This window comes from Apaloderma vittatum, unplaced genomic scaffold (assembly GCF_000703405.1).
Source record: "Apaloderma vittatum isolate BGI_N311 unplaced genomic scaffold, ASM70340v1 scaffold31737, whole genome shotgun sequence".
NCBI lineage: Eukaryota > Metazoa > Chordata > Aves > Trogoniformes > Trogonidae > Apaloderma > Apaloderma vittatum.
Window position 1 is genome coordinate 1,877 of NW_009725071.1, and position 27,227 is coordinate 29,103.

Consider the following 27,227-nt stretch of genomic DNA (forward strand, 5'->3'; position numbering starts at 1 on the left):
TGCAGCTTAAGAGACTTTCTAGTCTCTCATACAAGAAAGCTGTAGCTGTCATCTTTATGATGACTATAAAGCCATTTGAAATGTAAACTCTAACTTTTCCATGCCGGATGAAAATATTAGTTGAAATAGTGATATTCTTGGCCTTGTTGAATCCTTAAGACAATGCAATTTGCTGGTGCTATGGGACGAAATAGTCCTGCCCTTCCGAGTGACCTCATTCTTGATCTTCCCTTTGTACCAGCACATGCATTTGTACAGCTGCGTATGACTGAAGAGACAGACTAATTGGAGAGAAAATGAGCATTTTTCATGTGGACCTCTTTTTGAAGTTGAGGGCAGGATGAACTGTGCATGGTTTGCAAAAGGATGAGGTTTCCAATTACTTGCTTCAAGATTAGCATCTGTAATCTGCTACTAAAATGCCTTTTATATTAGAATGTACATTTTGTGAGTTTCCCAAATAGGGTGACAAATTTATCTGGGGAAATACTAGAACAGATCTTTTCACCTTGTTTGTTGTGTGTAAGATCCAAAACCCCAAAAAAGTCTGAAAACCAGACTACTTTTATTGTCCCTATGTACTCCTATGTATAGATTAAATGTAATAAAGCCAAACATGCCTTTAAGCTTCCTGAAGTCATTCTGTCAAGCAAACTGGCCAAACAAATTCTTGAGTGAAGAGCACTGCATAGTAATCTCCAGAACAAAAAAATTGAGTTGTTTAGTAGAAGTGCTTAACCATGAAAATTCAAGATGCAGAGTTTCATTTTTTCAGCAGGGAGATGTAATCTCCAGTAGTGCCTGTTTCTATGAAGAATAATGTTTTTCGTTATTCGTTACTGAATTTGCCTGAGCAGTTGTCTTACAAGTGGTAGCCAGCTCTCCTCCGATCTTGGCGTGTGTCCCATGACCAGAATGTAACTTGGTCTGGTTGCTAGAGAATGTTGCTATAACCCTATGTGGCCATTTCGTCTTTCTTCTCTCTCCTAGGTTGCTCTAAGACCTGAGAAGTTGACTGGAGACAACACCAGGGTGGAGTTTGCAAGGCTGTGGTAAGTATGCTATTTTAAAACATATAGGGGAGAAGCTGGGAAAGGAACTGATATGGAATCATGAGTCCGGGAGTGAATCACTTGGTGATGAATTGTCTGCAGCTTTAAGTGGGAAGATTAAAGTACTGAGAATTTTAAAAGAGGAGAAGGCAGTAGCCGGTGGCACGTTCTTGCTCACGGTGAAGGAAAGCAATATGCATGCAGAGTATGAGGGCAGGTATTTGATGTTTCACATTTTCATAAAGCTGTAAAACTCACTAATCCATTCATCATCACCGTGTAGTTGCTAATTATGTCATAATTATTTTCGTTACAGCTCAAGTGGAAAACTGGTGAGAAATATTATGTTTTCCATTAATAGCACACAAGTTTAATGATCAAGTCAGAACTAGAAGCTAGCTATCCTTGACACCATACTCTACTAGTTTTTACTAATTTAGTTTATGCTTGCAAATAGGAAGATTTTAGTCTCATTGAACATTATATCTTACTCAGTAAAACTAATCAAAAGTATTTCTAATGACATTATTATTTTTTTTCCTCCTAAAGTGGCTTTCTAGAAGATGACCATAGAGGATCTCCCAGAACCTTCATTAGAAGGAGATGCCCTCATTGAAAGAGAACGGTTCTTATTTCCAAGCTCTGAAGCATCTGTAACTTTCTCTGTTGCTGCAGCACCAATGCCTTCAGACTGTGGTATGTACTTTTAATAAAAAATGAATTTGTGATCAGTAGTGAATAATAGATTTTTAAGAAAAGCTATCAACTAATAATTAATTTCTTCTTTTCAGAAAAAGTTTACCATTTGTTAAATACTCTTTTTTCTTTTCTAAAGGAAATGAAAGATGAAGACCCATGCTTTTTCTGTTTTTCTTATTGCATACAGTTTAAATTATAATATCTTTTCCTTCTTACTGTTTCTTCTGTATGTGTGTGGTCACGTTGGTAGGGTTTTTTTTACATCTCAGTGTAGAACTGGGTATTGTATGAAGAAGTAAAATTGCATTCATTAAATGTATTTAAACATCTACGTCACATTTAAAACTTCTAGAGTCACACTTTTCCTTGTGCTTTCAGTCTGTGAAAAATAGACTATAGGAGGATATTTCTTTTGGAAGTGTAGATGTTTGTGGTGGTAAGGACTGAAATGAGCATTAGAAAATGAAAGCAAGCATCAGTGATCAGCTTTTGAAATGATGTTGGTTTATCTTCACATGTATAAATTATAATAATATTTTAAATGGGATATATATTAAAATGTCACTGTAAGTAAGGATCTGTTACCTTTGAATATTGCAGAGGTTGTTAATAGCATCCATTTACCTTTAAAATTACTGCATCCACAGCTGAGCACTGTAATCAATGCATCGGAGAGACAGAGGTGGAGAAAGAAACGCTTTACAGTATCTAGATGCTATTGTCATCCTTTCATGGAACTTACTGTCTTAACAGGTTTTCTGTAACCTGGCTTTGGTTTACGAATGCTACAGCGGGTCACCTGTTAAGCATTTAGGATGGTTGTTATTAATACTTCGTGTGTTCTCAGGTTTTTACGATGGTATGCTGATGGTAGCAGTCTATCAGAGTGGATTTCTGATACTTAATTTGGTTCAGGTTTGTAGCTAGAAATGTTCCTGCTAGAGTAGGAATCATGCGTGTTATGTAAGGTCATTAATCTTGTTGGCTGGTTGTCTGTTTACTTCATCACTTTCAGAAATAGGTCAACTGTGCTTTGTGCGGAAGTTTAATATTAGTAGATAAATGAGTAGATCTGTGTCAATGTGTGGGATGTAGGTGAGACGCACTCTTTGTGTAGCACTGGGAGATATGGAGTTTCCTTTTTTTGGTTATGTGCTAGGTGCAAATAAAAAATCATGCTAAATATCAGTGAAATTGTTCTCCTTTTTCATTCTTGTTGAATCAAGGAAATGTCATTAGAACAGCTCTAGATAGCCAGGAAGCTGTGTTTTGATCTGTTAATCCAGTCCAGCAGTGTGGTTATGCTGTTTTTGAGGAAGGGTTATGGTGATTCATCCAGTGGTAGCTTATACCACGTCGTAATAGCTGATGCTCTATTTTACTTAACCCAAGAGCCTTGCATCTGTGATTGATGCAAACTGACACTGTACATTTATTCAAAACTGTTTTAAAAGGCAACTCCCTGATAGCTGCAGTGGGGGTAAAAGTTCAGTGGTTTCCATGATTAAGTCATTTGCTGATGATGGTAGGTTCTGCTTCCATTCCCTCTACCTAACAGCCCTTGTTGTCCAGAGTCTTCCATATAATTTTCTGGAGTTGCGAGAAGTTCCACAAGTTTAAAATATAGTATGTGTATATATGTGCACACACATACACCTGTAAGTAACATGAAATATTGTAGTTTAATAATAAGGTGGTTTTTGCATCTATACTTTGGGTTTCCAAAAGCAACATGAGGCTTAAAATCTTAAAAATATGTATATTTTTTCTGATCTTGGTTTGGTAGCTTAATTTTTACAGATGTTTGTTACCTGCAGCTGCCACCAGCTGGTATTGATACATTTATGGAATACCTGAAAATAATGATGGCCATAGAATGCCTTCCTGATCTCTGCACGTGTTTATATTTTGGTGTGTTTTATGTAAATTGTGATGGAAGAAGAAGGAAAAGACATGTTTTGTAGCATATAGAGAACTCATGTACGTGTTTAATCACTGAAAGAACAAGAGGCTTGTCTGTGCTTGGGAACAGCTTTGAATCAGCAGTCTTTGGCTGGCTTGAAGCAAGAGTAAATGCTTGTTAGCATAATTACTGCACATCTCTGTTAGTCCTTGCCTACACTTAAAATCAGTCTTGCAGTGCCATTGCGTTGGTTGCTGATTCAAAGCTTTCTTGGAAGTATAAGCAAGACCTTAGCATTAAAGGAAAAATAGACAAGAAGTTAAAGAAAACTTTCTCAATTAATTCAACACACTGATTTTTGCAGTGTGAGTAGTAGCGTCTTTGCATATTAAAACTTACAATTGTACGTAATAATTCCGTTTTCTTTAACAGAGTTCTCCTTCTTCGATCCCAATGATGCAGCATGCCAAGAAATACTTTTCAACCCCAAAACGTCTGTTTCTGAATTGTTTGCTATCTTGAGGCAGTGGGTTCCACAGGTCCAGCAGAATATTGATATAATTGGGAATGAGGTGAGGTGTAAATGAAGATCCTTGAATGCTTTCAGTATCGAAGAAATAATGTGTCGACAATGAATCCAGTTTTTGCAGAAGCAGAACTAGTCATAAATGCAGATACAGTTTCTGCCTTTTAACAGGTAGTCACTGATCAGTGCCTTATATTCCACGTTGTCAGCTTTCATTTTGAAAGAGAAAGATGAAGGATAAAAATTCAGTACATTTGGATAGATGATAGGAAAAATGTTTCTTCTCAGAGCAGTTGTTTAGAGACCCTTCACCTTGGTGTTTCAGTTTCCTACTTAGCAGTGATGATAAACTCCAAGATAGAAAATTACAGTGAAGCCTGACCGTAAGGGCAATGTTTCCAAGGCACAAAAGGAATTAGGAACTGAAATCTCTTTTCAACCTGCAATAAGCAGCTTTCAGAAGACACCTTGTTTTTATAATTCCATCCTACTTTCTTATTTTTGTTCTTCTGGGTTATGGGATTTTCTAGACAGATGGGGAAGTATAGTGAAAATTCTTCAAACCATAATATAACTGGGCACTTTTTTGAAGGGGGAGAAATTGTTGCAGATCAAAGAACAAAGGGAGAGACTTCGTAAATCATGTCATTTTTCTCTTGTTCAGTTAAGCATTTAATTTTCCAGCATGTGAAATATTAGAAGTAATAATGCAAAGAAGCTTTAAAATCTGTAAACAATGAAGGTTAATGATATTCATATAATACTATGTATTACATTTGTGCCTGTGCTCAGTTCTGCAGTTACAGTCTCTTCTGACAGGCTTCTTTGTTATTAGCCGTTGAAATGAATCCAGGGGTCGATATATCTGAAATAACTTACTGAGTAATACTGGTATCAGAGATATGCCTGAGCTAAAATATGCTGTTTTCCCCTTGTCTCCCAGATCCTTAAAAGGGGTTGCAATGTGAATGACAGAGATGGACTGACTGATATGACTCTCTTGCATTACACTTGCAAATCAGGGGCTCATGGCATCGGTGAGTAAAGAAATGTCATTGTAGATGTGGAAACCTAATTAATTCACAAAGGCTAATCTTGCTGACTGTTACAGAATTTTTCCTTGCAGTAGGTTTTTTGTTGGGTTTTTTTTTAGTGCTTGATTTTTGCTCTTCTAATGGCCATCAGAAAGGAAGATACAGAGCTGTTGCACATTTATAGCTGTGGCAGTGGGGAGTAAGTTGAGTAAGTGGTATAGATATTACAAACGATAGTTCCAGCTTAAACATATATTTGATGTAGCAAAAACTGTTTCAGACTGAGATACAAATTGCTAACTAAGCTATTGACAGTTTTCCTACCTCTGTGAAACTACAATGTTTAGATGCCTGGCTGTTCAGTTTCACCCTGATCACCTCAGAAGAAAACAATAATCTCTGTTCGCATTTTTATGATCAAAAGTACTGGAACTAAAACCATAGTTAACTCTGTTTGGACATCCCTGTTAGCTTTTGTATATTGTGCTACTTTTTTGTTGACCCAACCCCAGTTCATCTCTTGAGCTAAGTTTCTGGATGAGGTCCTGCTTAGGTTAGCTCTTCTGGTGTTGGCAGATCTTTTTAACATTAACATTGTGGTGTGTAAATTTTTTTTTTCCTCCAGTCAGATACTGAAATCACTGGTTTTGATGAGTGACACGTTATTTACATTAGAGACAAACAGGCAGTGTTTTTCAGCCCTTCAAAAGGAAAAAAATTTCTGCATCCTAATCCTGAAAAGAAATAGTAATTGTTTGCTGTGAGCTTTAAGGGTTTAATATACAGTCTGTGTTACACATAAGCATGTGTGTGGTTTTTGAGGGCAAAAAAAGTCTCTCATGCATATTTTACAAAATTTACCTTGCAGGTGATGTCGAAACCGCTGTAAAATTTGCAACGCAGCTTATTGATTTGGGTGCTGATAGCAGTTTACGCAGTCGCTGGACAAATATGAATGCCTTGCATTACGCTGCCTATTTTGATGTTCCAGAACTTATTAATGTTATTTTGAAAAATGCGAAGCCAAAAGGTAGGCATTGTTAGTTTTGTTTCATGTAGTTGTCCATATTTTTTTACACTGGTGACCCTAAGCTGGTATGTAGTGGTCTTCAAATGTGGAGTTTGTTTATCCATTATACATAACAAAATTATAATTTCCTATTATTTTAGGTGGCCTCATTGGTTTATTTTTCTCTTAACCTATATTTTTGTGGTTTAATACACTGAGTCCGTTGCTGGTTTTCAAACTCGAGCTTTGTACAAGATGGTAGAGAATTACCTAACAGAATAACAGAATGGAAAGCAAATAGGTCAGCTCTGGAGGACTAGGAGAATGTATGTGGAAAACCAGAGATGTAACTGTTCTGGTATGTTTTTAGGGTTTTTAAGATTCCTTAAATGTTGGTAAGTATGTTTGAAATGCTGGGTGAAGGGTAGAGGAGAAGTGGGGATTTGGCAATGGCGTATGGCAAACTAATGATTGAAGCAGCTTTGTCGTGTTAATTTTTCCCACTTCTCAACTCTCTGGAAGGTCACGTGTAAGGAAAAATTTGACTTTAGTGTTTGACATAAATAGATAACACCTTTTGGAGTGATAATATGAAGCATTGGTAATTGGAGCCTTATTTATGCTACTGCCAGTGGGAATACAGAAATGGTTCTGAGCCATTTGTTCCTAGTTTAGTCAGGATCTCAGAACTAGTAACCAATTTTAATACTAAATGTACAGATACTTTTTAATACTAAATTGTACTAAATTGTACAAATGTTACTTTGTTCTACTCAGTATCCTTCTGACTGTGCCATTTTGCCAAATGATTAATGCCCTTTTTTTGGCTAGTTGTAGCTAAAGACTCTGTCACAAAATTCTCAAAGCTAATAGGTTTTTGGAGTACCCAAGACTTGCTTACCATGTCTGGAATCATCATGGAAGTAATTGTTAAACACCACTGCTACAAGTATGACATGCTTAAGAGGTAACAAGTGTAGGTTGGTGACAAAAGGCAAAATAAGACTGCACAGTAGTTAAATCCACATCACATTTTGATAGTCCAGTCTCCATAATCTGCATCAGCAGATTAGGTCTTCTTTCAGACCTCATTTGCATTCGGTGTTCTCCTGTTTCGCCTACTGAAGGGGTGGGAATTTGCTTAGATTTCCAAGGAAACCATTCAGGTTAAATGCCTTGGCAGTTGGCAACTCTTGGATAAGCAGACATTTGGTTTGTTTTTTTTTTAAATCTCAGAAAATGTCTAAAATGTCTTGCCCTGTGATGTGAAAGCACTGGATAGTCTGAATTAATAGAAAGAATAATCTTAGCTCCGTGCTTCATCAGGTAGTTTGCAGAGATGGGAGAATGTAGGTAAAAGGCAAATAAGCCTTGGATGGATCCATATCGATCTGGAGAAAAAATAGTTGCTACTGTATAAATAGCTTTTCAAGGTGGTGGAATGCTGACTCTGAGCTGCCCATTATGAAACAGCCAGTACCGCAGATATTTGCTTTTGATTTACTGCTAAACTATTTCCTTTATGACACTCTGGTGTTAAATTCTTCATACAGATTTACTCCTCAATTGTTAGAACAGTGAGCTAGTTTGATTTGAGATTTTTAGAGGTTTTAAACATAAAAATCCTTAAGGGCTTAAGATCTAGAAATGATGTGTGGTGGCATTAGACAATGACTGTACCTACGTGGGTTGCTAATGACAGACCACTGCTATGTTTTAATTTCCCCTAGAGAGTTTGGAGGTAGTTACTGGATAACATCCAATATCACAGAGTGTTACGGGTTGGAAGTGACCTCGAAAGATCATCTAGTCCGATCCTCCTGCCAAAGCAGTGTCACCTAGAGTAGGTCACACAGGAATGTGTCCACAAGCTCTCTGGGCAGCCTGTTGCAGTGCTCTATCACCCTCAAAGTAAAAAAGTTTTTCCACATGTTTTTGTGTTTCTTTTTGTCGGCTGTACTATGGCAACTTAGACCTAGAACAAAACTATAAGAAAACGGTGTTTTGCAAGCTTCATGCTTAAAGGTTTTAGTCTGAAGAGGTCCCCCTAGTCTACTTAAATTTAAAAAGAAATCTTGATGCCAGTTACTTTTTAAAATAGAAGTACATGCAACTGTTGCTGACTCAGTAGCTGACATTACTGATCAGTATTTCTGCAGATTGTTTCCCGTGTGTGCCGAAAATATTTACTTGATAGCCTTATTAAACATGGAAGTTTCAATGGTTGCATACGACTACCCAGCTTCTACTCAGTTTGAAACTGGTAGTGGTCTTTTGACATTTGATATATAAGATACATCTGCATACGTAGCTGTCGTTACGATTGCGTCATGTGAATGCAGTCTTTTTTCATGCGTGTGCCAATTAAATTTAAAATAGCTAAGTTTGTATTCATATAAGTGCACTTCTAAACCTGTTAAAATTTGAACTCAAATTTATCTTTGATCTTTATAAAATTCAGAGTCAATGTTTATTAGTATGTATAAAATTGACATAATCTATACAGACACGTATATTTGTATATCTTTTATATATGTCGATGTTTTATTTGCCCCCAAAATTTTAAGTTAGTATAACTATATAAAGCTGTTGATACATTTGGGCTATAATTTGTTTATCACATTGTGAGAAGGGCTAGTGGTTTTTGGGACAGAGACTGATATTGGAAAATACTGGGAGACTGTACAGCCCTGAGGTGGAAAGTTTTATGTTTCTCACCAGTATTTCAAGTTGGATATTATTGCCAGTACTTGTTGGCTTTTGGTTTGTGTAGCAAATCCGTTGGCATTTTTAATGAACAGTTTTATACATCGTTGACTCAAACTGACACCTCTTGTAGAGTTTAGGAGAGGAGTCAAAGACTAAATAGACATTAAAACTCCAGTGTTCTAGAACAGTGATAACTTCACAGCAGATTGAAAGGCATATTGGGAACTATTGACAGAAATATATATTATGCTAAATCTTTTCTAGTCAAATGCAGTTCTCCATTTTCCAAACTATCAGTGCAAGTCCCTCCAGAGTGCAATTATTTGAAAACAAAGAAATTATAAAATCTTTAGCTCTTACTTTGTTCCTAGCTATTTGTAATTAAGTCAATGTAAAGCAGAGGTATAATCAGTTTTCCCTTGCCTCACTGCCTGCTCACAAAGGAAAAAAAATGGTTGAAGATGCATCTCATTTTAACATTCGACACCTAGAAGCAATCAAATATAAACATTTCTGAAACATTAATTTACACACAACCTAAAGTTACTCACTTGTTAACCTTAGCATGGTAGATTGGGCATCCTGAATAGCAACAATTTTGCAGTGAAGTCATCAGTATTATGCAATGAATGAAAATAAATGGTTGTCTTCCACTTTGGCTCATGGTATGATTAAACAAATGCAGATAAAGTTGATATTCTTTGTTGAATTACTTCTCATATACATTTAGTACATAAGTAACGGTGTCTCTGTGTAAATGTTAACATAAACTGCAAAAATTGATGGACTTTCAAGGAATCCACAGGGTGAATGTTCATGTAACAGACTTGCTTAACCTCACTTGTGATGTTTCATTGCAGATGTGGATGCCACCTGTAGTGATTTTGATTTTGGAACAGCTTTGCACATTGCTGCATTTAACCTATGTACAGGAGCGGTCAAGTGTTTACTGGAACATGGAGCAAATCCTGCCTTTAGGGTAAGAAATTAGGTTGTAGATTCACCAAAAGGTTAAAAAACTACCTGGAAAAATTGAACAGTCTGTCCAGGATTTTGGTTAGCTAAAAATATGTTATATGGAGTGATCATGCCTCAGAAAAGTTATTTGTAACTTGTAGTGGATGATTTTTTTATGCATTGTCATACATGTGTGTTAACATTTGTGGTTTTGTGTCACAGTGTAGTTCATTAGTTAAAGTAGCTTTCAAGATGTCCTGCTGTTTGTTGCTTAAACTTTCATTTGTTAATACTCCTTTTTGTCTCTTGCAACAGCTGTCATGACAGTGGTGGATCTTTTCAGAAATACAGGAGTGCAATCTGTGACCTCCTGAAATGCAGTGTATTGCTGATCAGTAAACTTAGTCTTAGCATAAGTAACTGATAATTAACTGCTCTGCTTACTAACCAAATAATACGCCTGAATTATAAAGTGCTGCTATATGTGTCTAGCTACGAATCTTGAATTTTAGTTGGTTTTGTGGGTTTTGTTTTTTTCATTTAGGTTATTCTGTTTGTTTGTTTATGTGGGGTTTTTTTTAGCATATGTAGTATCTCAGTTCTCCATTTTCAAATTTTTCTCTTTTTTTTAAAAGCGAAATTGTTTTAAGGATACTCAGAGTCATTATCTTGTTTATCGTTGATGATGTGAAAACTTCTGGAACATCATTGCTCATAAATTCTTCATGATATTCAATGTAGATTTCTTTAAAAACACTGGTTTTTGTTCTTTGTCTCCTTATATAGTGTGCATGCACATGTTTCAAATTCTATGGTAGTCGTATGTTTAAGAGTCTGTTGTCCCAGGGAGCACTGCCTCGTGGTTGCAGGAGCGTTCTGAGCTGGCAAAAGATAGCTCTGTCCCTAAGAAAAGCAACCCTGTGCCACTATGCCTGCTTCTGCCTTCTTTCCCCCTGCTCTCTGTGGATGCAAAGACTTGCAGGGCACCTGCTGGACTCAGTTGCTGGGCTGAGGCGACCAAAACAATCATTAATGTGATGCCTAAAAACTCACAGAATTGCCTAGATTGGAAAAGACCTTTAAGATCATAGAGTCCAATCATTGACTTAACACTGACAAGTCCTTGACTAAACCGTATCCGTTAGTACTATGTCTACACAACTCTTAAATACCTCCAGGGACAGGGACTCCACCACTGCCCTGGGCAACCTGTTCCAGTTTCAGTAACTCAAACTCCTCGCTGAGCCTTAACCCAGCTATAGCCTGTTTTCAAGGCATGGTGACTTGAATGGGGCTGACCTTCTCCTTATGGAATGACCATAGATTTTTAAGGAATGGTAGGTAGTTTAATTCTTAAATCCTGCAATGAAGTTCTCAGTAGCGACAGTGTGTAGAGTTTGCTTAGATGGCTACAGTGGAGTGTAATGAGTAAGGGTTATAGTTTTTTAGTGTTGAGACAGGGAGGTTTATACAAGGGGATTAGGGAAGGTTGAGCTTTTAATCTGTTTTTTAAGGAAATGAAGCAAATACAGTCTTGCTCTGCGTCATTGCCTCTTTGAGCTTTCGGTAATTTCTGAGTCCCAGGGCTCAGCTGAGGCAAATCTGGAAGACCGAGATAATTATGTTTTAAAGACTTCATGAAAATTGGCAGATAGGAGATGATCCATACTAATGCCTTTGCTGAAGGAAGTGTAGGTAGAATTTCCCACCATAGCTGCCTGACAGCCAACAGGGTTACTTGCTGTCTGGCCAGCTGGCCCTGAGTTAGTGTTAACTCCAGGTGAGCTGATACTCACCAACTCTGGCCTGAGGCGAGTGTCATCTGGGACATACAGGCAATCACCGTCACTGCTCTCTGGGAATGGAAAAGTCTTTGTCCTTAGTTCATCTCTCATGGAATAGCCTGTACCTAAATAAATCTGAATAGATTTATTCAGGTATTTATGTGAGACGTGAACGTTGTGTAGGCTATACATGCCACATATCTTAATTATATTCTGTCTTACATTTGAATAAAGCTCACTAAGGAATAAACTGTACACTGGGTAAAGATAAAGTCTTGGGGAGAGGTTAGCTTTAGGATATTGGCATTACAGATCAGAATTCTTCCTTACTTTCCTAAATCTGTGTTCAGGTACATGGATATATACAGGTGTTTTCTTTATGTGTTCTGAGTACTAATAATGTTTTTAAGATTAAAAATTTTGGTAACATAGCAGTTCTGAAAATAAGACACTGTAAAACCTGGTTTATAGATGTAAGGATGTTTTGGCCTCCTCATTTGAAAATGTGCATGTTCTTTCAGGTGTTTAGATTGTAGGAAAGATATCTAATGAAGATGGTTAAATCTTTATAAACTGCTATGGTTTTGCCTAATCAAGTTTATCTTATCACAGCATTAAATCCTGCTCTCTGTTATGTTTCTACAGAATGCCAAAGGGCAGATTCCAGCAGATGTAGTTCCTAAATCAGTAGATATGCCACTGGACATGGCAGATGAAGCGGCCAGTGCAAGAGAAATCAAGCAGATATTGCTGGATGCGGTGCCTCTCTCATGTGACATCTCAAAAGCCCTGATTCCAGACTATGACCATGTCACAGGCAAGGCCATGCTTTTATCACTTGGCCTCAAACTGGGAGACCGTGTGGTTATTGCAGGACAGAAGGTATGATGAATGACTTGATACTACCTTCAAAATTTCTGGACAGTCAATTTATTTACTCCTTTGGGGACATACCTGAAATTTTAGGGTCTATAACACTTTCTGGAAGATATGAACTTTGGATGGCAGTAAGGATCCGGTTTCAGAAAGCAATATGCTGAACTTAGTGCAGTAAGCAGTAGGTTGTGTTAAAGAAAGTCACTGGTATGAAAACCTGTTTGGACAGGCAGAGTCTGCACTTTGTATCTAAACAATTTTGCAATGGTCTCCTGTAGCATGTCAGCACGGCAGGGCTTGTATTAACATGTATATGAAAAATGTAACATTGATGTTGCCATTAGCGTTCATGCCTTTTATTTGCTCTGATAGCAAGAGCTCTGAAATGATTTAAGAGTGCTAGAACTCTTTCAGAGATTTCAAATACTTTTCTGGTACATATTGAAGGCATTTGTGAGAAAAATTTTATGTTTGAGTAGCTTTATCTTCAAGTATTTGTCTAGTGCAAGTTCAGATTCGTAATTGTCACAACTGAAGTGTTCTACAGTGAAGTCCACCACCCGTGCAAAGCAACTTCCGTTCTGTATTTTCATTTGACGTATTCCTGAAATTGGGACAGGAAAAGTGAAGGAATCCCTGGCTATGCAGAAAGAATTTTAACTTGTACATGCAGGAAGCTGCTTATTCTTTCAAGACAGTAGAAAGTTCATGGAAGTTTCTCTTACAGAAAGCCATTGCAGGGTGAAAGCAAGGGGAGATAATGTAATTGCAAGTTAACTGAGGGGCAAGTGCTTACTGTGTATGGATAAAACTTCCTGGGTTTGGTTTAAAAAAAAATGAGTATGCTGTTATGGTGTTTTTGAAGTTGTTGGAAGCTGTTTTTCTGCTGCCCAAGACCAGCAGGTCTTATTTTTTAAGGGAAAAAATGCCTGCCAAATGATAGCCAAAGCTGTCATATGGCAGGTTGGAAGGAGGAATGTGATTGTGCTTTTCGGTCTTCCTTTTCCACGTCTGCTTTCCTCCTTTTTGTTCTTTGTGTGGGAGTTGTTCTGCATTACTCCCACGTCATTTCCCGCTGGCTTACTCTCTTTGTCTGAATGGAGAAGCTGATCTCAGCCCCGTCTTCCCCTCCCCCTTGATACTCGTGTGCAGGGTGGAGCTAAAGTGAGAACAGGGTGATGAAAATGGTGTCCAATTCTTCACCTCCTCTTGGATCAGGCCTCATATCCAGAATACGGAAGCTGTGACAAGGGCACTGGAGCAGCAGCATTTTTACGAGTGATGTTTATGGATTTCTGTTCCCTTTCCTGCTTCCACAGTCTCCTAGATCAGCTTTAATGAAGCTTGAAAGCCAAACACAGTAGATGCCAGAGGGAAAAAATGCTTGATTCCTACTGCACCTGTCGTTCTAGTTGTCTTACAGGGTAGGAAGCCATGTAAGGAGGTGTTTGTGGGTATGTGATTTGGGGTCCCCCAGCTTCACCGTCTCCTGCTTTGCTAGATTAGACATTATCTGAATGGACACTCAATGAAGTGGGAGTACAGGGAAACCAGCAGCTGTGAGAAAGCTCTTTTCTCCTGTTCCTGTCGTGTTTCTTATGTGCGAGATGTCTTCTGGTCTTTGCTTGCACAAGTCCTAGGGTTTGTTGCCATCTCCACCTCCAGTTTGGGATGCGTCCTGATCTCTCAGTATGTGCCCTTTGGCTGGTGCCTGGAGAGCGGAGGAATCTCTTGGGCTGCTTGGCCAGGCTTCCTCGGGCTAGATTAGTGTGATGTACCTGCCTGTAACAATTGAGTTTAAAGGAGATCTTCAGTGTAAAAGAAGAACACAGGCGCTGGGTCACGTTTATTTCTTTACAGAATGATAAAGAGTAGCTGGAAGGTTTTACAGTAAAGAAAAAGAAATGGTTTCTGTGTGTTTTCTCTCTGAGGGCTGGATTAGACAGTGAAGTCAGTAAAATATGAACTAATAGTCTTAAGGTCTCATGAGATAATGAAAACTGAGCAACTGAAAGATCAAAGGTTTTTGTGACTAAAGCTAATTTAAAAATCAAATATAAAAATCAATTTAAATCAATGTTAAATGCATCTCTGTTAGTTATTCCTTCTCTGTTTGGCTGAAGTGTGTGAGCTTATGTATGTTTGTGGAGACTGAGGTCCACCAGCAAGACTGGTCTGTCTTGATGTTCTTGATCTCTTCAGAGTACATAGTATAGTATATATTGAAACAGCAACCAAATGTTTAAAACATTTGCTGGCTTTTAAAATTTTGTTTAATCATAAAGAAGGAATGAAAGACTTATGAATCTTTTCCAAATAAAAAATTAAGTATACTTTGGAGTTCACCCTTTAACCTTTGCAATATATAGCAAAAATAATTATACACATACAGATCTATTAATTTTTTTATTTATTTAGTATTTTCATGGAATCTTAAGATATCTAGCGCTGATTCTAGAACTGTTGTTGTGGGAGACACTTCTCATTAGGCATATGCTCCTGTACCATGCTGACTTCTAGTTGCATTGTACAGTGGTACTTTGCCTCATTCTTGCCTGAGATCTGTCAATAACCACCGCTGTTTAATACAAAACACACACAGAAGGACTAAGATGTTTTGGAAAGTGCATTTGCTGGTATCAATAGAGAATAAGTGAGGGAGATTGTTTGTATTTCTCCATTCTGATTAAAAGCTTGGAGGTGACTTGCAATCTCTTTTGTAATCTGTGCCATATTCTTGTAAACAATACTTGTTTAACGCAGTTGTTCTGTGTTGATGCTTTTTGTGTTAGGTTGGTACATTAAGATTTTGTGGCACAACGGAATTTGCCAGTGGCCAGTGGGCTGGCATAGAGCTGGATGAACCAGACGGAAAGAACAATGGAAGTGTCGGAAAAGTCCAGTACTTCAAGTGCGCACCAAAACACGGTATAACCTTTATTTTTTTTTCCTACTTTTTTTTAAAACCTGAAGTTTAAAATATATCGTTGAGGCTGTTTATTTGTGGTGTGACACTAACGGCCATGTTTCTTTACCTGCTTTGTCTTCCTTTTTAAGCAATTCAGACTTGTAGTTCTCCAACTTTCAGCTTGAGTTATTTAAATTGATATTTCATAGACACTCATGATATACAGAGTCTTGTGTTCCATAACAGTGCAGACTGTACATTACTGTTAGGACAAAAAGGAGATTCTAATCAGTAGTTTTACTAAATTCCTGAATTACTCTGTTCAAGTTGCTTGATAAAGCCTTTTGGTTTCACTGTTCACTTGAGCTAGTCCTTCCTACCCTACAAGTGTAGCAAGCAATGATCATGGCTGAAAAAAACCCCTAAAGTAATTGATGCAAGAGATGTAGCCAGAAAGTTTTGTTACATTAATATTACACCTGTTTGGGTTTTTTTGACACATACAATTTTCTCTCCAGGTATCTTTGCACCTCTTTCTAAAATAAGCAAGGCTTCTGGTCATAAGAAGGGCTCTATACGAAGTTCTTCCATGCGATCTTCACCTTTGGTCAAATCCAAGAAAACAGATGTGACGCACGTAACTTCCAAAGTGAATTCAGGTGAGTTTTTCTTTTGTGTTGAGAGATACTAATCTTTAAGAATTAGCACAAATCCTGCAAATCTTGGTATTAAAATACATGTTTGGAATTCATTCATCACTTGGGATGAGAAGGTGATATTTATTAGCTACATGTAAGCTGATACTAGAAAGACACTGTGTGTACCTCTTTAGTGATTAGAGGGATCTGACGTATTATGACAGGTTGCATTCTTTACATACTCTGTTAAAAAAATAAAAAGTTCACCACAGCATGAAAGTATTTTCTGATTGACTGCTGAATGTCTAAACTTAATATGATTCCATTTACTAAGATCTTCCTGGGTAACTTGAAACATCTCACCAAAATCTGTGAAAATCTAGAAACTAATACACTTTTATGTTTAGAAATTGAAGAAATTTAATTTATTTTCTGGCAAAATGATCAAGGAACTATTTAAGTGATTGTGTTTTATCTGCTAATTAAATTATCTGAGCAAAACCAGAGGCAAATTAGAAGAGAAAGGATGACCTTGTAATGCAGCGTCAATCTACTGATCAGAGTTACAGGCTCAGTCCTCGGCTCTGGTTTAGTTTCTTAATAATTTACTTAAATTGCTTAATCCTTCTGTCTCAGTTCCTTCCTTGTGAGGTAAGAATGATGCATCTTTTCTGTTTAAGTTCCAAGGTGTTTGGAGTACAGACACAGTGCCCACCGTGCATAATCTGACCCTCTGTCTGGCTGACTACATAACAATATCATTAAATATATTACATTAGCATTTCTTTTGCCTTTTGAGCCCTGTTTAGGTGACTCATAGAAAGACGGCACAGCTTGAGGGATGGAAGATAGGCATACATTCTCATCAAATTTACTTAAGCACCCTAAAACATGACACATATTACCAGTAATGTACAGGGTATAGAAACAACGTACCAGGCTGGCGAAAGACATGCATTTTGGCAGTATTTTGAATGACTTATGTAACTCTTATCTGCATAGATTGAGGAGGAAGTAAGCTTCAATTACGTATATTTACAGTTAACACAAAATCTAAGCTATTTATAGACGGACATCTTGCATAAAAAGCTGCTCAGAACAATCATGTAGTTAGGAGTATTGCTTCGGAGTGGAACTAAGCTCACGTTTTCCTTTAAATGTTTTTCAACATCTGATTCAGTTTGTTGTGAACTGTTTGTTAACTCATTAAACTTTAATGGCAAGGACCGTTTCCTTGGTCGCAGACAGTGTGTTCCGGACGGTTGAGTCACAAACCCCCTTTTCTGTCACAAAGGTGTATTTGCGTCTTTGTAAATTTTAAACATTTGATGCTTTGCTTGAGATGAAAAGCAGAGCAAGTTATGCATCATCTGCCCAGCACTGACAGTCACCTGGAAGCTGCCGTTTATGAGATGTCCTTGCGTTGAAAGGTCCTTCAGAATTAATGCGCCTGGCTGATTCACTGGCTGGAGTGGGAGGATAAAGCTGCAAAGGCAGAACTTTGTGTTGCAGCGTTTATGTGCCTTACCAGCTTAGGTTTCTTTCCTTTAAACTTCATCCCTGCAATACACTGGTTGTTAATGATCCAAGAAAAATTAAAACATGCTTTTTGTAGATACAGTTATAAGCTGCAAAGTAGAATATAATACTGTATAGAGATTTTCAAATTTGATTTGTTTCTACTGGATTTGAGTGATCCATCAGATGATAATAGGTCTTTTTCTAGCTTTTAGGAAAATGATTACTGTGATCAAGTGGAGAAGTGTGTTAGCAGTCACAAACAGTAGTTTTTTTGATCTGATGCTTTAGTGGCTAAACCATAAAATTTTGGAAAATACAGTACCTTTGTAAACTTGTTCAACCCCTGTAGTTGAGTTAGGCCAAGAGATGTAGTTAAATAAAAAAGATGTGATTTTTCTTTCATGACAGGAAGGGGATAAATCATACATAAGCTTGTATACTTCATTGAGTTAGGGTAAGAAACTGTCAGGAATGCAAAATGACAGTTCACAAATTATAACTTACATGACAGTACTAGTTCATATGCCTGTCACAACATTGCTGCTTTAAGTGTTAGGCTCTTAAAAATCACATGGGCATATTTCTTTCAATCTACAACTTAGGAAATAAGATTTGGTCCCAAACCTCTCTCTCAGAACTTTTCTGTGTAATCTTTAATGCAGAAATTGTGAAATTAATACTAGTGAATAGTAAAGCCTAAGTAGTATAAAGGCAAATATTGTCTATATAATAGATGTAAATGTTTGAAACATTTAAGTGAAACTCCTTTTGTGCTAATATTTTGCAGTTTCTTTATTGTTTGGCAAGAAAGTTTGGACTGTTTTAATGTGTTAAGGTGTTTAACATCTGTGCTTATGTCAAAACAATTCTGCAGTCTCCCTTTACCCATTTATCAAGAGTCTAAGTAATAGTACAGTTTATCAAGAGTCTAAGGAATTGTACAGTTTTATCTATTTTATCTATGCATCCACTAATCTGCAGATCTGTCAAATTGCTTTTATACATGACTTTGCCATAAAATTATTGTTCATTGTTAGGATGTGTATGTTTAATTGTGCATATTCTTTTTATAGGCCTAAATATGGCAAAAAAAGACAGTGCTTCTGAAACCAACTATATGACTGCTAACAGAGGAAAAACTGTACCTGCAAAAGACGGTAACTAAATGGGTTTTATTTAATTTATTTTTTAACATCTTGAGAAGAAGTTTTGGGAAGGGTAGAAGAAGTATTATTACTGTCTTCTGTAAAAGTCCTGTCTACACTAAAGACAACAGTTACCTTGCCTGCCTGTATTCAAGTCTTAAGCAGGCTGTACACGTTTAGATTACTTAAGAGCAAGAGTAATTTGTGTGGATTCTTGGTTGGCATTCGCTGTTGGTTTGGTAACAGCTTCTATCCAAATACATGGACAAGAATATAGACAAGCCCTCAGAGCTGAAAGCTGCCTCTTAGTAAATGATCTTACAGGGGATCTCCAGAATTATCTTCTTAGGTTTCTGAGGGAGACCTTTTGCCCTTTATCATTACTAATTAGATTTTAATGAAGAACTCTGCACATACTTGGTTGGAATTTTTGTTCTCTTCTATATCTTTATGTTCAAGCTTGCATAATAAAGTGTTATCGTTGAGCAGCGTTTAACAGCCTTGGCACTGTATCGTGGAAAACTCATAATAAACTTCAAAAGAAACTAGCTTTTTAAGAAGTTCCTTTTACATCTGAATCATGCTGTGCAATTACGTAGTTTTAGAATTGGATGGTGACTTCTACTGCATCAGTATTTGTTTGCTGAATTGTAAACATAAAGGAACCTTGCTTTCAGGAGTGTCTTTAGCAAACTGTAAAAATCGGGTCTCCTTTGAAGTTTTTGTCTATAAAGCCATACTGCAAGTGTTGGTAAAAGCAGTACTTCTTTGAAATAATTTGAAGTGTGAATTCAAATGTACCTTCTTAGAAGAGAAGCATCTTTTTCCATCCTGTGTCAGTGAACAGTTCTGAGGAAGAGACTTGGGAAGAAGCTAGGGTAAGGTATTTAAGTACTGCCCTATATGATACTTTTTCAGAGGCGAGCTAAAAACTTGTGTAGACAGAGGTTTCTAACATGTTGTTCATATTTGTTAATAGCTTGTTCTTCCAAGTCCTGGTCACACAATGAAATTAATTGGCAGTACAGTGTCTCAGTTTGATGGATACAATATGATATCTGCAATGAATAGGACTCCAGAGGCTTTATAGGTTGTCAGTGATGTGGGGTGAAGCTTCATTTAGGGATTTAATTTTAGAGTTAGATGATACTGCTATAAAGCAGATGCAGAACCTTTAGGAAAATCCAGCATCCAACTTACAAAGTAGCTGGCAATGGTTCTTTGTCAAATAAGGCTATTTTAGCTTGAGGTTTTCCCGAAGTTTGTACTGAGCCTTTTTTTTTCTTTAAAAAAAACAACAACACCCTCAAATCCCTTGATGAGTTGGAAAAAAAGGTCTTGGGTGGATGGGGAAGAGAAAGGAGAGGAGTAAGGACAACTACAAAGTTCTATAGCAAGGCCGAAACACTCAAATATATAAACACACCCTGAGAACGACATGCTTGGTAATAGTTTGTAGGAAAGGACATGGGGATATTGAGTATTACAAAAGTCATCCATGTCATGCCATTCCAAAGTGGCGTTATGCGTTCCACACGCTGGAATGCATAGAAAAGGCACGTGAGATACGCAAAGCGACCTGAGTGCTTTATTTGGCACAGGTTAAGGCCTCAGCTAAAACACTGTGTCTAGTATTAGACACAGCATTTCAAAGAGATGTCAGTCAATGGGTGAGAATTCAGAGAGGACACCACCAGAACTGGAGGTATAAAACATGACTTAGGAGGTAAGACTTGGAATTTGTGATTGTGACTGAAAAAACAGAAAATTAAAGGGATAAACCAGGAAACTTTCAGATACAGAGAACAGTATAACTCATTCTGTATGTGTAATGAGAGTAAGAAATCTTGAGTGAAAACTGTGGTAATTTATGTTTTATATTAGGGGGAAAAAGCCCTGTAACAGTACAGATACTCGTGTGGTGAAATATATGGCTGAGGAAGTCCCGACATCTCCCTGATGGGAGGTTTTTAAGAACAGGTCAAACACTCACCTGTCAGGAGTGATCTAACAACCAATTGTTTCACCTGATGGAAGAGAAATGGATTATAGGATCTCCTGAAGTCCTGTCTACTCTTCCTCCTCCTGACCCACAGTTTCCCACAGAATGAAGCATCTCAATGACTGGTTTATTTTCAGCGGGTTTTTGTTGTGTTCATGTAGAAGTGATTGGTGGTCTATGGACTTGTAGTATGTGTTTGCAAATGCACATGTGTATTTATACCTTGGACTTGAAGTTTGCTTGTTTGCCACAATTTAGTAATTTCTTCCTTGTAATGTAGCTGCAGCCAGTGTTTCAGTGTCTTCAGATCTCTGTTCTCACGTACCCAGGCTTTTCCTTTGATGCACTGCATTTGTCTTTCTGCAGTTCTTTACTGTTTTGCCAGATTGGAGGATTAAATTATGTTGAACGTGCTAACCTCGTGTCAATATCAAGTGAAAACTAATGAATTAAGCTTCTTGGAATTCTGGAAAGTTCATTAAGCAATATTATCTTAATTTTTCACACTGGGAAACAGAGGCATAGACATGCCTTGCTCTCTACTCTGCCTTATTTTGGGTAGAAGGGGGTAGGAAAGCAGAGAAGTGGGGAGAGCCTTGAAAAGGAAGGAGGAAAGCTGAACATAAGTCTTATCGGACAGTTTAGACATCAGGGTTTGCAAATTGAGATAAAAATGATTTATTTGCCATTCTTATTTTATGGTACAGATTTTAATATTAATGTAGTATCTAATGGAATGTAGTAGGCTTTAATCCAGACAATAATTCACTCAGATACTATCACCTTCTCTCGCTTCTCATCAAATCTTTAGTAGGCTGGATGCTGGAAGTGTGGTGGCATGAGCTCTTATTCCTAAGGCTCCAAGTGCCAATGAACATGCTTGGGACTGTTTCATACAGTAATAAAGAAGAGGGTGTGGTGACCTCTTCCTACATGCAGACATCCCCTTACTCCCAGGGCGGGATCTGATGCACCTATGCCATTCCTGACAGGTGTTTGTGTAAACGCTGCTTAACAACTTCGTCTTTTCTCTCTACTTTGTGTTCTGCCCCCTGTGGAGAACAGATAACTGCTTCCTTTACAGAACTTTTCCCTTCTGCTTAATCCATCCTTTTCAGAATATGATCTCTGAAGGACTATTTCTGTTTATGTCTTTTAGGTTTTCCTGGGTATAGCAGCTCTTCCTCTTCTACTACCTCCTCGGAAGGCAAACCGAATTACTCGAAGAAGCGGAACTCAACAAGCAGCAATAAAAAGGCAGTGACGAGGGTGTCTTCTGCCCCATCTAAAATTAGTGCAGGTAGGGTCTGGTTTATTGAGGTATGTTTTCATAGGTGGGAATTTACTGCTGTAACGAGTACTTAGGTTGCTATACTGTTGCTATTTCAGAATCTGAGATAGTTCAAGGACACTTGGGAAGTAGTTTAACCATAAACTTAAATTTGGTAACTTCTTAAAAGCTTTTTTAGAACCTTCAAGAGCAAAAGTGTTCTTGTAATTGGTCATTCTACCTTTCAACTGCAGAGAGAAGGCCGTAGTTGAGAGTTTTCATGCTGAAGCAAAGCAATTCTTTGTCTAAACAAAATTTGTGGTGGGTTGCCATGTGTTAAAGGTATACTGTGTTAAAGATAAATACTTTTATTTACTGATCAGTTGTCTCACTACTGAAGACTTTCTTAAATTTTAAAGATAGAATGTCACTAACTTCAGATCTTGTTTTTCTGTTGACCAGGGTTGTGTAATTCTCCGGCTACAAGGAAAAATCATTTTGATGAAGGAGAAATTCAGGTTGGAGACCGAGTACTGGTCGTAGGACAGAGAACTGGCACTGTCAGGTTTTGTGGGATGACAAAATTTGCACCAGGTATTTGCAATATTCTTTGTGTATGATGTTGAATTAATATAGAGTAACTTATATGTAAGCATATGAACATTAGGAGAACTCCATCTTCCCTCACTCCCTCTAAAAAAATGCAAAATTTACGGATTTGCTTCAGTTCTTTCCCTCTCCTGTGTTTCACTGAATATTTTTTACTTCGGTGCCAGTGCTGGGACAAAATAACAGTTTAAAATGTGACTTTTACTTGCCCACTAACATGGCTTAGTTGGGAGAAATATTTTGATGTTGAAATTGTAGGTAATGTTACAAAGCTTTCTGAAAATCCTCTGTTTATGCTCCAAAGTGGTACATAGTTTATTGAGATCACATACCTTTACTCCTTACTTTTTTTGTAGCAAGCCTTTTTTCGGCAGAGCTCCTCTCTTGCAATACCGGTACTCTTACCATATCATATACCTGTCTCATTCTTACTTTCTTGGCATCTTTAAGAGGGTAATTGTGAATATTTCAATCTTAACTAACAAACCTTTTGGTCACAGGACAGATGAAAAGTTATAATTGTCTCAAAAAGCCCCCAACCCTGCTGCTGTTCTCTCCTTCTCCCTTTCAGCTCCTTCTTCCCTTTCCCTTGCTAAAAACCACATTGCAGCAAAGCCAGGTGTTTTCAAACAGAAGTGAGTTGTTCTGAGTTCTGGAAATGAATTTCTGAATAGTAATTTTTTTTTTTTTTGCAACCAAATTCTATGTTCTTTATGTTCTTATCTGTAATCTTATTGCAAGAGAATGCAAAACCAGTTGGTAAGTGTTAGTGCGAGTGCCTAGTAGTTTGAGAGGTCCATTTGACTGATATGTAAGTGGCAATACTCTGTCTTGACAGATGGTGGCATTGATATTTAAAAAAAAAAAGCCCACAAAAAACAGAATGCAAGATTGTGGTACAAGCTATGTGCTTTTTTCATTCTCTCCTCTTTCCCCAGTTTGCTTGTAGGTGGTCCTTGCTTAACATACTGCTCTTTATAATGTGATCACTTTTACCTTCGTGTTGTTCCTCACAAAGTAAGCAATGGGAAAAGGACTGGTTTGCGAAATAAACTGTATCAAGTGTAAAATCAGGAAGCTGTTTGACAATGGAAGTCTGTTCCCTCTCTGCTGCAAATTAGGGACAAAATTTTTTTGAGAAAAACGTGGTATTGTAAGTAGTGGGATGAGAGGATGATGAATCTTCCCCATTTGCAAAACCAGTAATTTATAGAAAATGCAACAGATGCATTTTTAAATATTTCAGTTTTAATATATATCAAAGCTCTGGAAGTCCCCAAAATTAATTTTTTTTTTTTTTTTGCTGCAATGCAGATCTTTATTTAATTCTAAAAACAGGAAAGGGAGAACTTCCAATATACTGAGCCCTTCTAATGCATAAGCTGTCATTCCTGAGTTTCTTGAGCTGATAATTAGAATTACCATTTTATCCAGTGCCTTAGTACCAAGTGACTTGAATTAAATTTTGATTCTTTTGGGGATGGATCACATAAGGACTGCTAATGGAGTATGAAATTTAGCACCTTTACATAATTAGCTCACATTTATCACAGGTTATGCATGATCAAGCTTATTAATATCTTGATGCCTCTTCAGTGTTCTGTATGAGTTGAATTTTTGGCCAGTTCCGAATCTTACACCCTTCTTGCAATATCACACGACCAGCCTTGCAATTTGTGTTAATTATGACCTGCTAGATGGAATGAATTAGTATCAAATCTTTAATTTTACTGTTGATGATCTCAGATGAGGCATAAACCATGTGATCAGAAGAATAAAGTGGGGAAACTTAAACGATCACTGCTATTCTTTTCTGTCTCGTTTTTTTGTCAAATAGCCACAGTTAAATTTGCTTTAGTGTGTGTATATATATATGTATCTCAAAGGTTTTTACCTTTTATCTGTTAATTAAAATGTCAATAATTTTCTTGAAAGTATATAAACATGCTGAGATAATTATCTTTAGATTTACTCTGATAATAAATTTTTGCATAGTTACATAGTTACTTTATAATAGCTATATTTATTGTCTAGACAGTTTCTAAGTAGAAACTGTTTTCCTTGATGTGGATGAATGCCAGCTGTGCCAAGTGTCTAGATGAAGGAAAGCCTGTGGTGTTTTGTTCCAAATACCATGATATTACTGTTTTGAAATGTAGGATTCTGGTGTGGAATTGAATTGGACAAGCCTCATGGGAAAAATGACGGTTCTGTGGGAGGCATTCAGTACTTCAGTTGTCTTCCCAGATATGGTATATTTGCACCACCATCTCGTGTGCAGAGGTAAGCACTGAAGCTCTTTTAAAGTTTGTGTTGCCAAACACTTTCTTAAATATTGCCAAGGGGAAACGAAGTTTTACAGCAGATATGGAAAAAAAGAAACGTTTTCTTCTGCTAATGGAAGTTTATAACCCCCATTGAAAACCTGGTGGGTTTTCGATCAGCTAAAACACGTTCTATTGCTGAGTAAAAGGAAAGTAACTTGGATAAAGGAGTTTGCTCTGGGCACCTCTTACATACCCACCTGAGTACAACTGCAATGTTAGTGTCTCTAGGGGAGGTGGATGGCGAAGGGAAAGAATCAGACCTTAATCTGCATTTGGCAAGGACTCCAGAAGCAGGCTCATTCAGAGTGGAGTTGACATGTCTTTTGTTGTGTTATTGCTTTTCAGACTAATGGGTTCTCTGGATTCTCTCACAGAGACTGCATCGAGTAAAATAAATCGCGCTTTTCCAGGTAGGAGCATAAGACACTGTGATTTGGCTTTGGGAGCCTACTGCAGGCTCCCAGTCTGCAGCCAGAACCTACTGCACAAAGCCCACTTCTCTGAGAGCACCAGCACCACAGATTTTGAAGGAACCCAGAGCCAGCCAGTCATTTGGCTGGTCCCTTCCAAAAAAATGTAGCTTGGAGAAGGAAATGTGGAGTGCTGTGTTGTTATTAACCCTACACTGGCAGAAGTAATTTTATCAGACTTAAGACTGTTGGCATTCTTCCCTTATTATTGTATTGCATTTTGATCAGAGTTAACCATAAATTGAAGCTGCTTGTTAAGCTAAATTGGGACTGGTGAGATCAGTGTGGGAGGGGTCCATATGAAATTACTAAAACTTCTGAGTGATACCTGAAGTAGTTATTTTTTCTTTTTTTGTTATCTAAACTTTTGGGGAATGGGCTTCTTCAAATTACCCTTTTTTGGTTTGTTTAATTTCATTTCTGTCCTTTCTGAAGAATTGACCATGTTGTGGACACTTATTTTCATGAGAAGTTTCATCACTTAATTTCCAAATTGGAGGGGAGAATGTGTAGCAAGTGTAGTGGAAACGATATAAAAGCAACAAAAAATACGAGTTTGTAAAGGTGGTGTTTTTTTTTTTTTTTTAAGAAGTCCTACACAGCCTATTAACCTTTCCATTTAGGTTTTAGACGCAGTCTAAGCACCACTTCTGCATCTTCACAAAAGGAGATAAATAGAAGAAACTCCTTTGTTAGGTGAGTGTTTTGAGGTCAGACTGTTTGGGTGGCTGTTGGCTTTACTGTTTCTTGTTCAGAAGAAAATTGTTATGCACGTATACTATCTAGACCTTTACATGTTCATTTTTTTCCTTCCAAAACGGATCAGTACTAGACTATTTTTCCGTGGGTATCCAGCAGTACAGTCCTTGGATTCACATTGGCATTAAGATTGTTTTCTGTTTGTTCATCACTGCATGTTCTCCAAATTTGTGTATTTTCACACAGCTGGGTGAAGTTCAGAGGGTCTTAAAGGACTTCACTTCGTCCTAGTGATCCCAGTTGATGCTTACACATTAAAAGTTGTTTTGGCAAAACTCTTTCAAGCCCCAAATAAAATGTTTCGTGCTGCCTAATTTTCTACACTGCCACCTACAGCAAATATTGTAGATCCTAGCATCAGGTGAGAGGGAATTGATTTTCCAGGTATTTCAGACTGCCATGTGTACTAGCCTATTTGTGTTTAATATGTTTTGCTAGTGACATGAGATCAAAACAGTTTTTCTTTTTTCAGTCAACTTGACTGAATTACAGATTTGCCCTGGGTGTTTTATAGAAACAAGGTATTTTTTCCCCTTTTTTTTCCTAACTAGATCCAAGAGCTCTGTGTTACAACGCAGCTGGAGTAATACCACTACAGCTCACACCAAGGGACCAGTGAAGCTGCATGAGGGCTCTCAGGTTCTTCTGACCAGCTCCAATGAAATGGGGACCATCAGGTACATTGGTCCTACAGACTTTGCACCGGGGATATGGCTCGGACTTGAACTCAGAAGTGCCAAGGGGAAGAACGATGGCTCTGTGGGGGAAAAGCGCTATTTCACCTGCAAGCTGAACCACGGAGTCTTAGTTCGCCCCAGCAGAGTAACCTACCGTGGGATTAACGGATCAAAACTAGTAGATGATATTTGCTGAGCCAAAATGCGCTCATACCATAGGAAATAAAGATTTTAAAGCACACAAGAAGCCCACCTAGAATGCACACTTATTTTAAAATGATTAAAACTACTTTTGCATTTTACATGTATATGAGTATTTATATGTATGTGTGTATATATAATATATATTTTA

At 37.5% G+C, this 27,227-nt stretch overlaps 1 protein-coding gene across 1 annotated transcript; it reads left to right on the forward strand.

The window, feature by feature from the left end:
- The first annotated feature begins 1,615 nt into the window (after positions 1-1,615).
- On the forward strand, positions 1,616-27,071 carry CLIP4 (CAP-GLY domain containing linker protein family, member 4). Its single transcript, XM_009872771.1, has 15 exons — positions 1,616-1,748; positions 4,087-4,226; positions 5,124-5,217; positions 6,083-6,244; positions 9,793-9,911; positions 12,319-12,555; positions 15,342-15,477; positions 15,976-16,116; positions 18,690-18,773; positions 21,923-22,063; positions 22,496-22,627; positions 24,802-24,925; positions 25,315-25,379; positions 26,063-26,135; positions 26,750-27,071. Exons 1-15 carry the CDS (start codon positions 1,616-1,618, stop codon positions 27,069-27,071), a joined length of 2,103 nt encoding a protein of 700 aa, XP_009871073.1.
- Positions 27,072-27,227: the final 156 nt, after the last annotated feature.

Excerpts from the sequence above, each read along its gene's own strand:
- CLIP4 (XM_009872771.1), top strand. The coding sequence starts at position 1,616 with ATGACCATAGAGGATCTCCCAGAACCTTCATTAGAAGGAGATGCCCTC. Across the intron at positions 5,218-6,082 it reads ATCAGGGGCTCATGGCATCG|GTGATGTCGAAACCGCTGTA; the intron begins GTGAGTAAAGAA and ends TTTACCTTGCAG. Across the intron at positions 9,912-12,318 it reads GAGCAAATCCTGCCTTTAGG|AATGCCAAAGGGCAGATTCC; the intron begins GTAAGAAATTAG and ends ATGTTTCTACAG.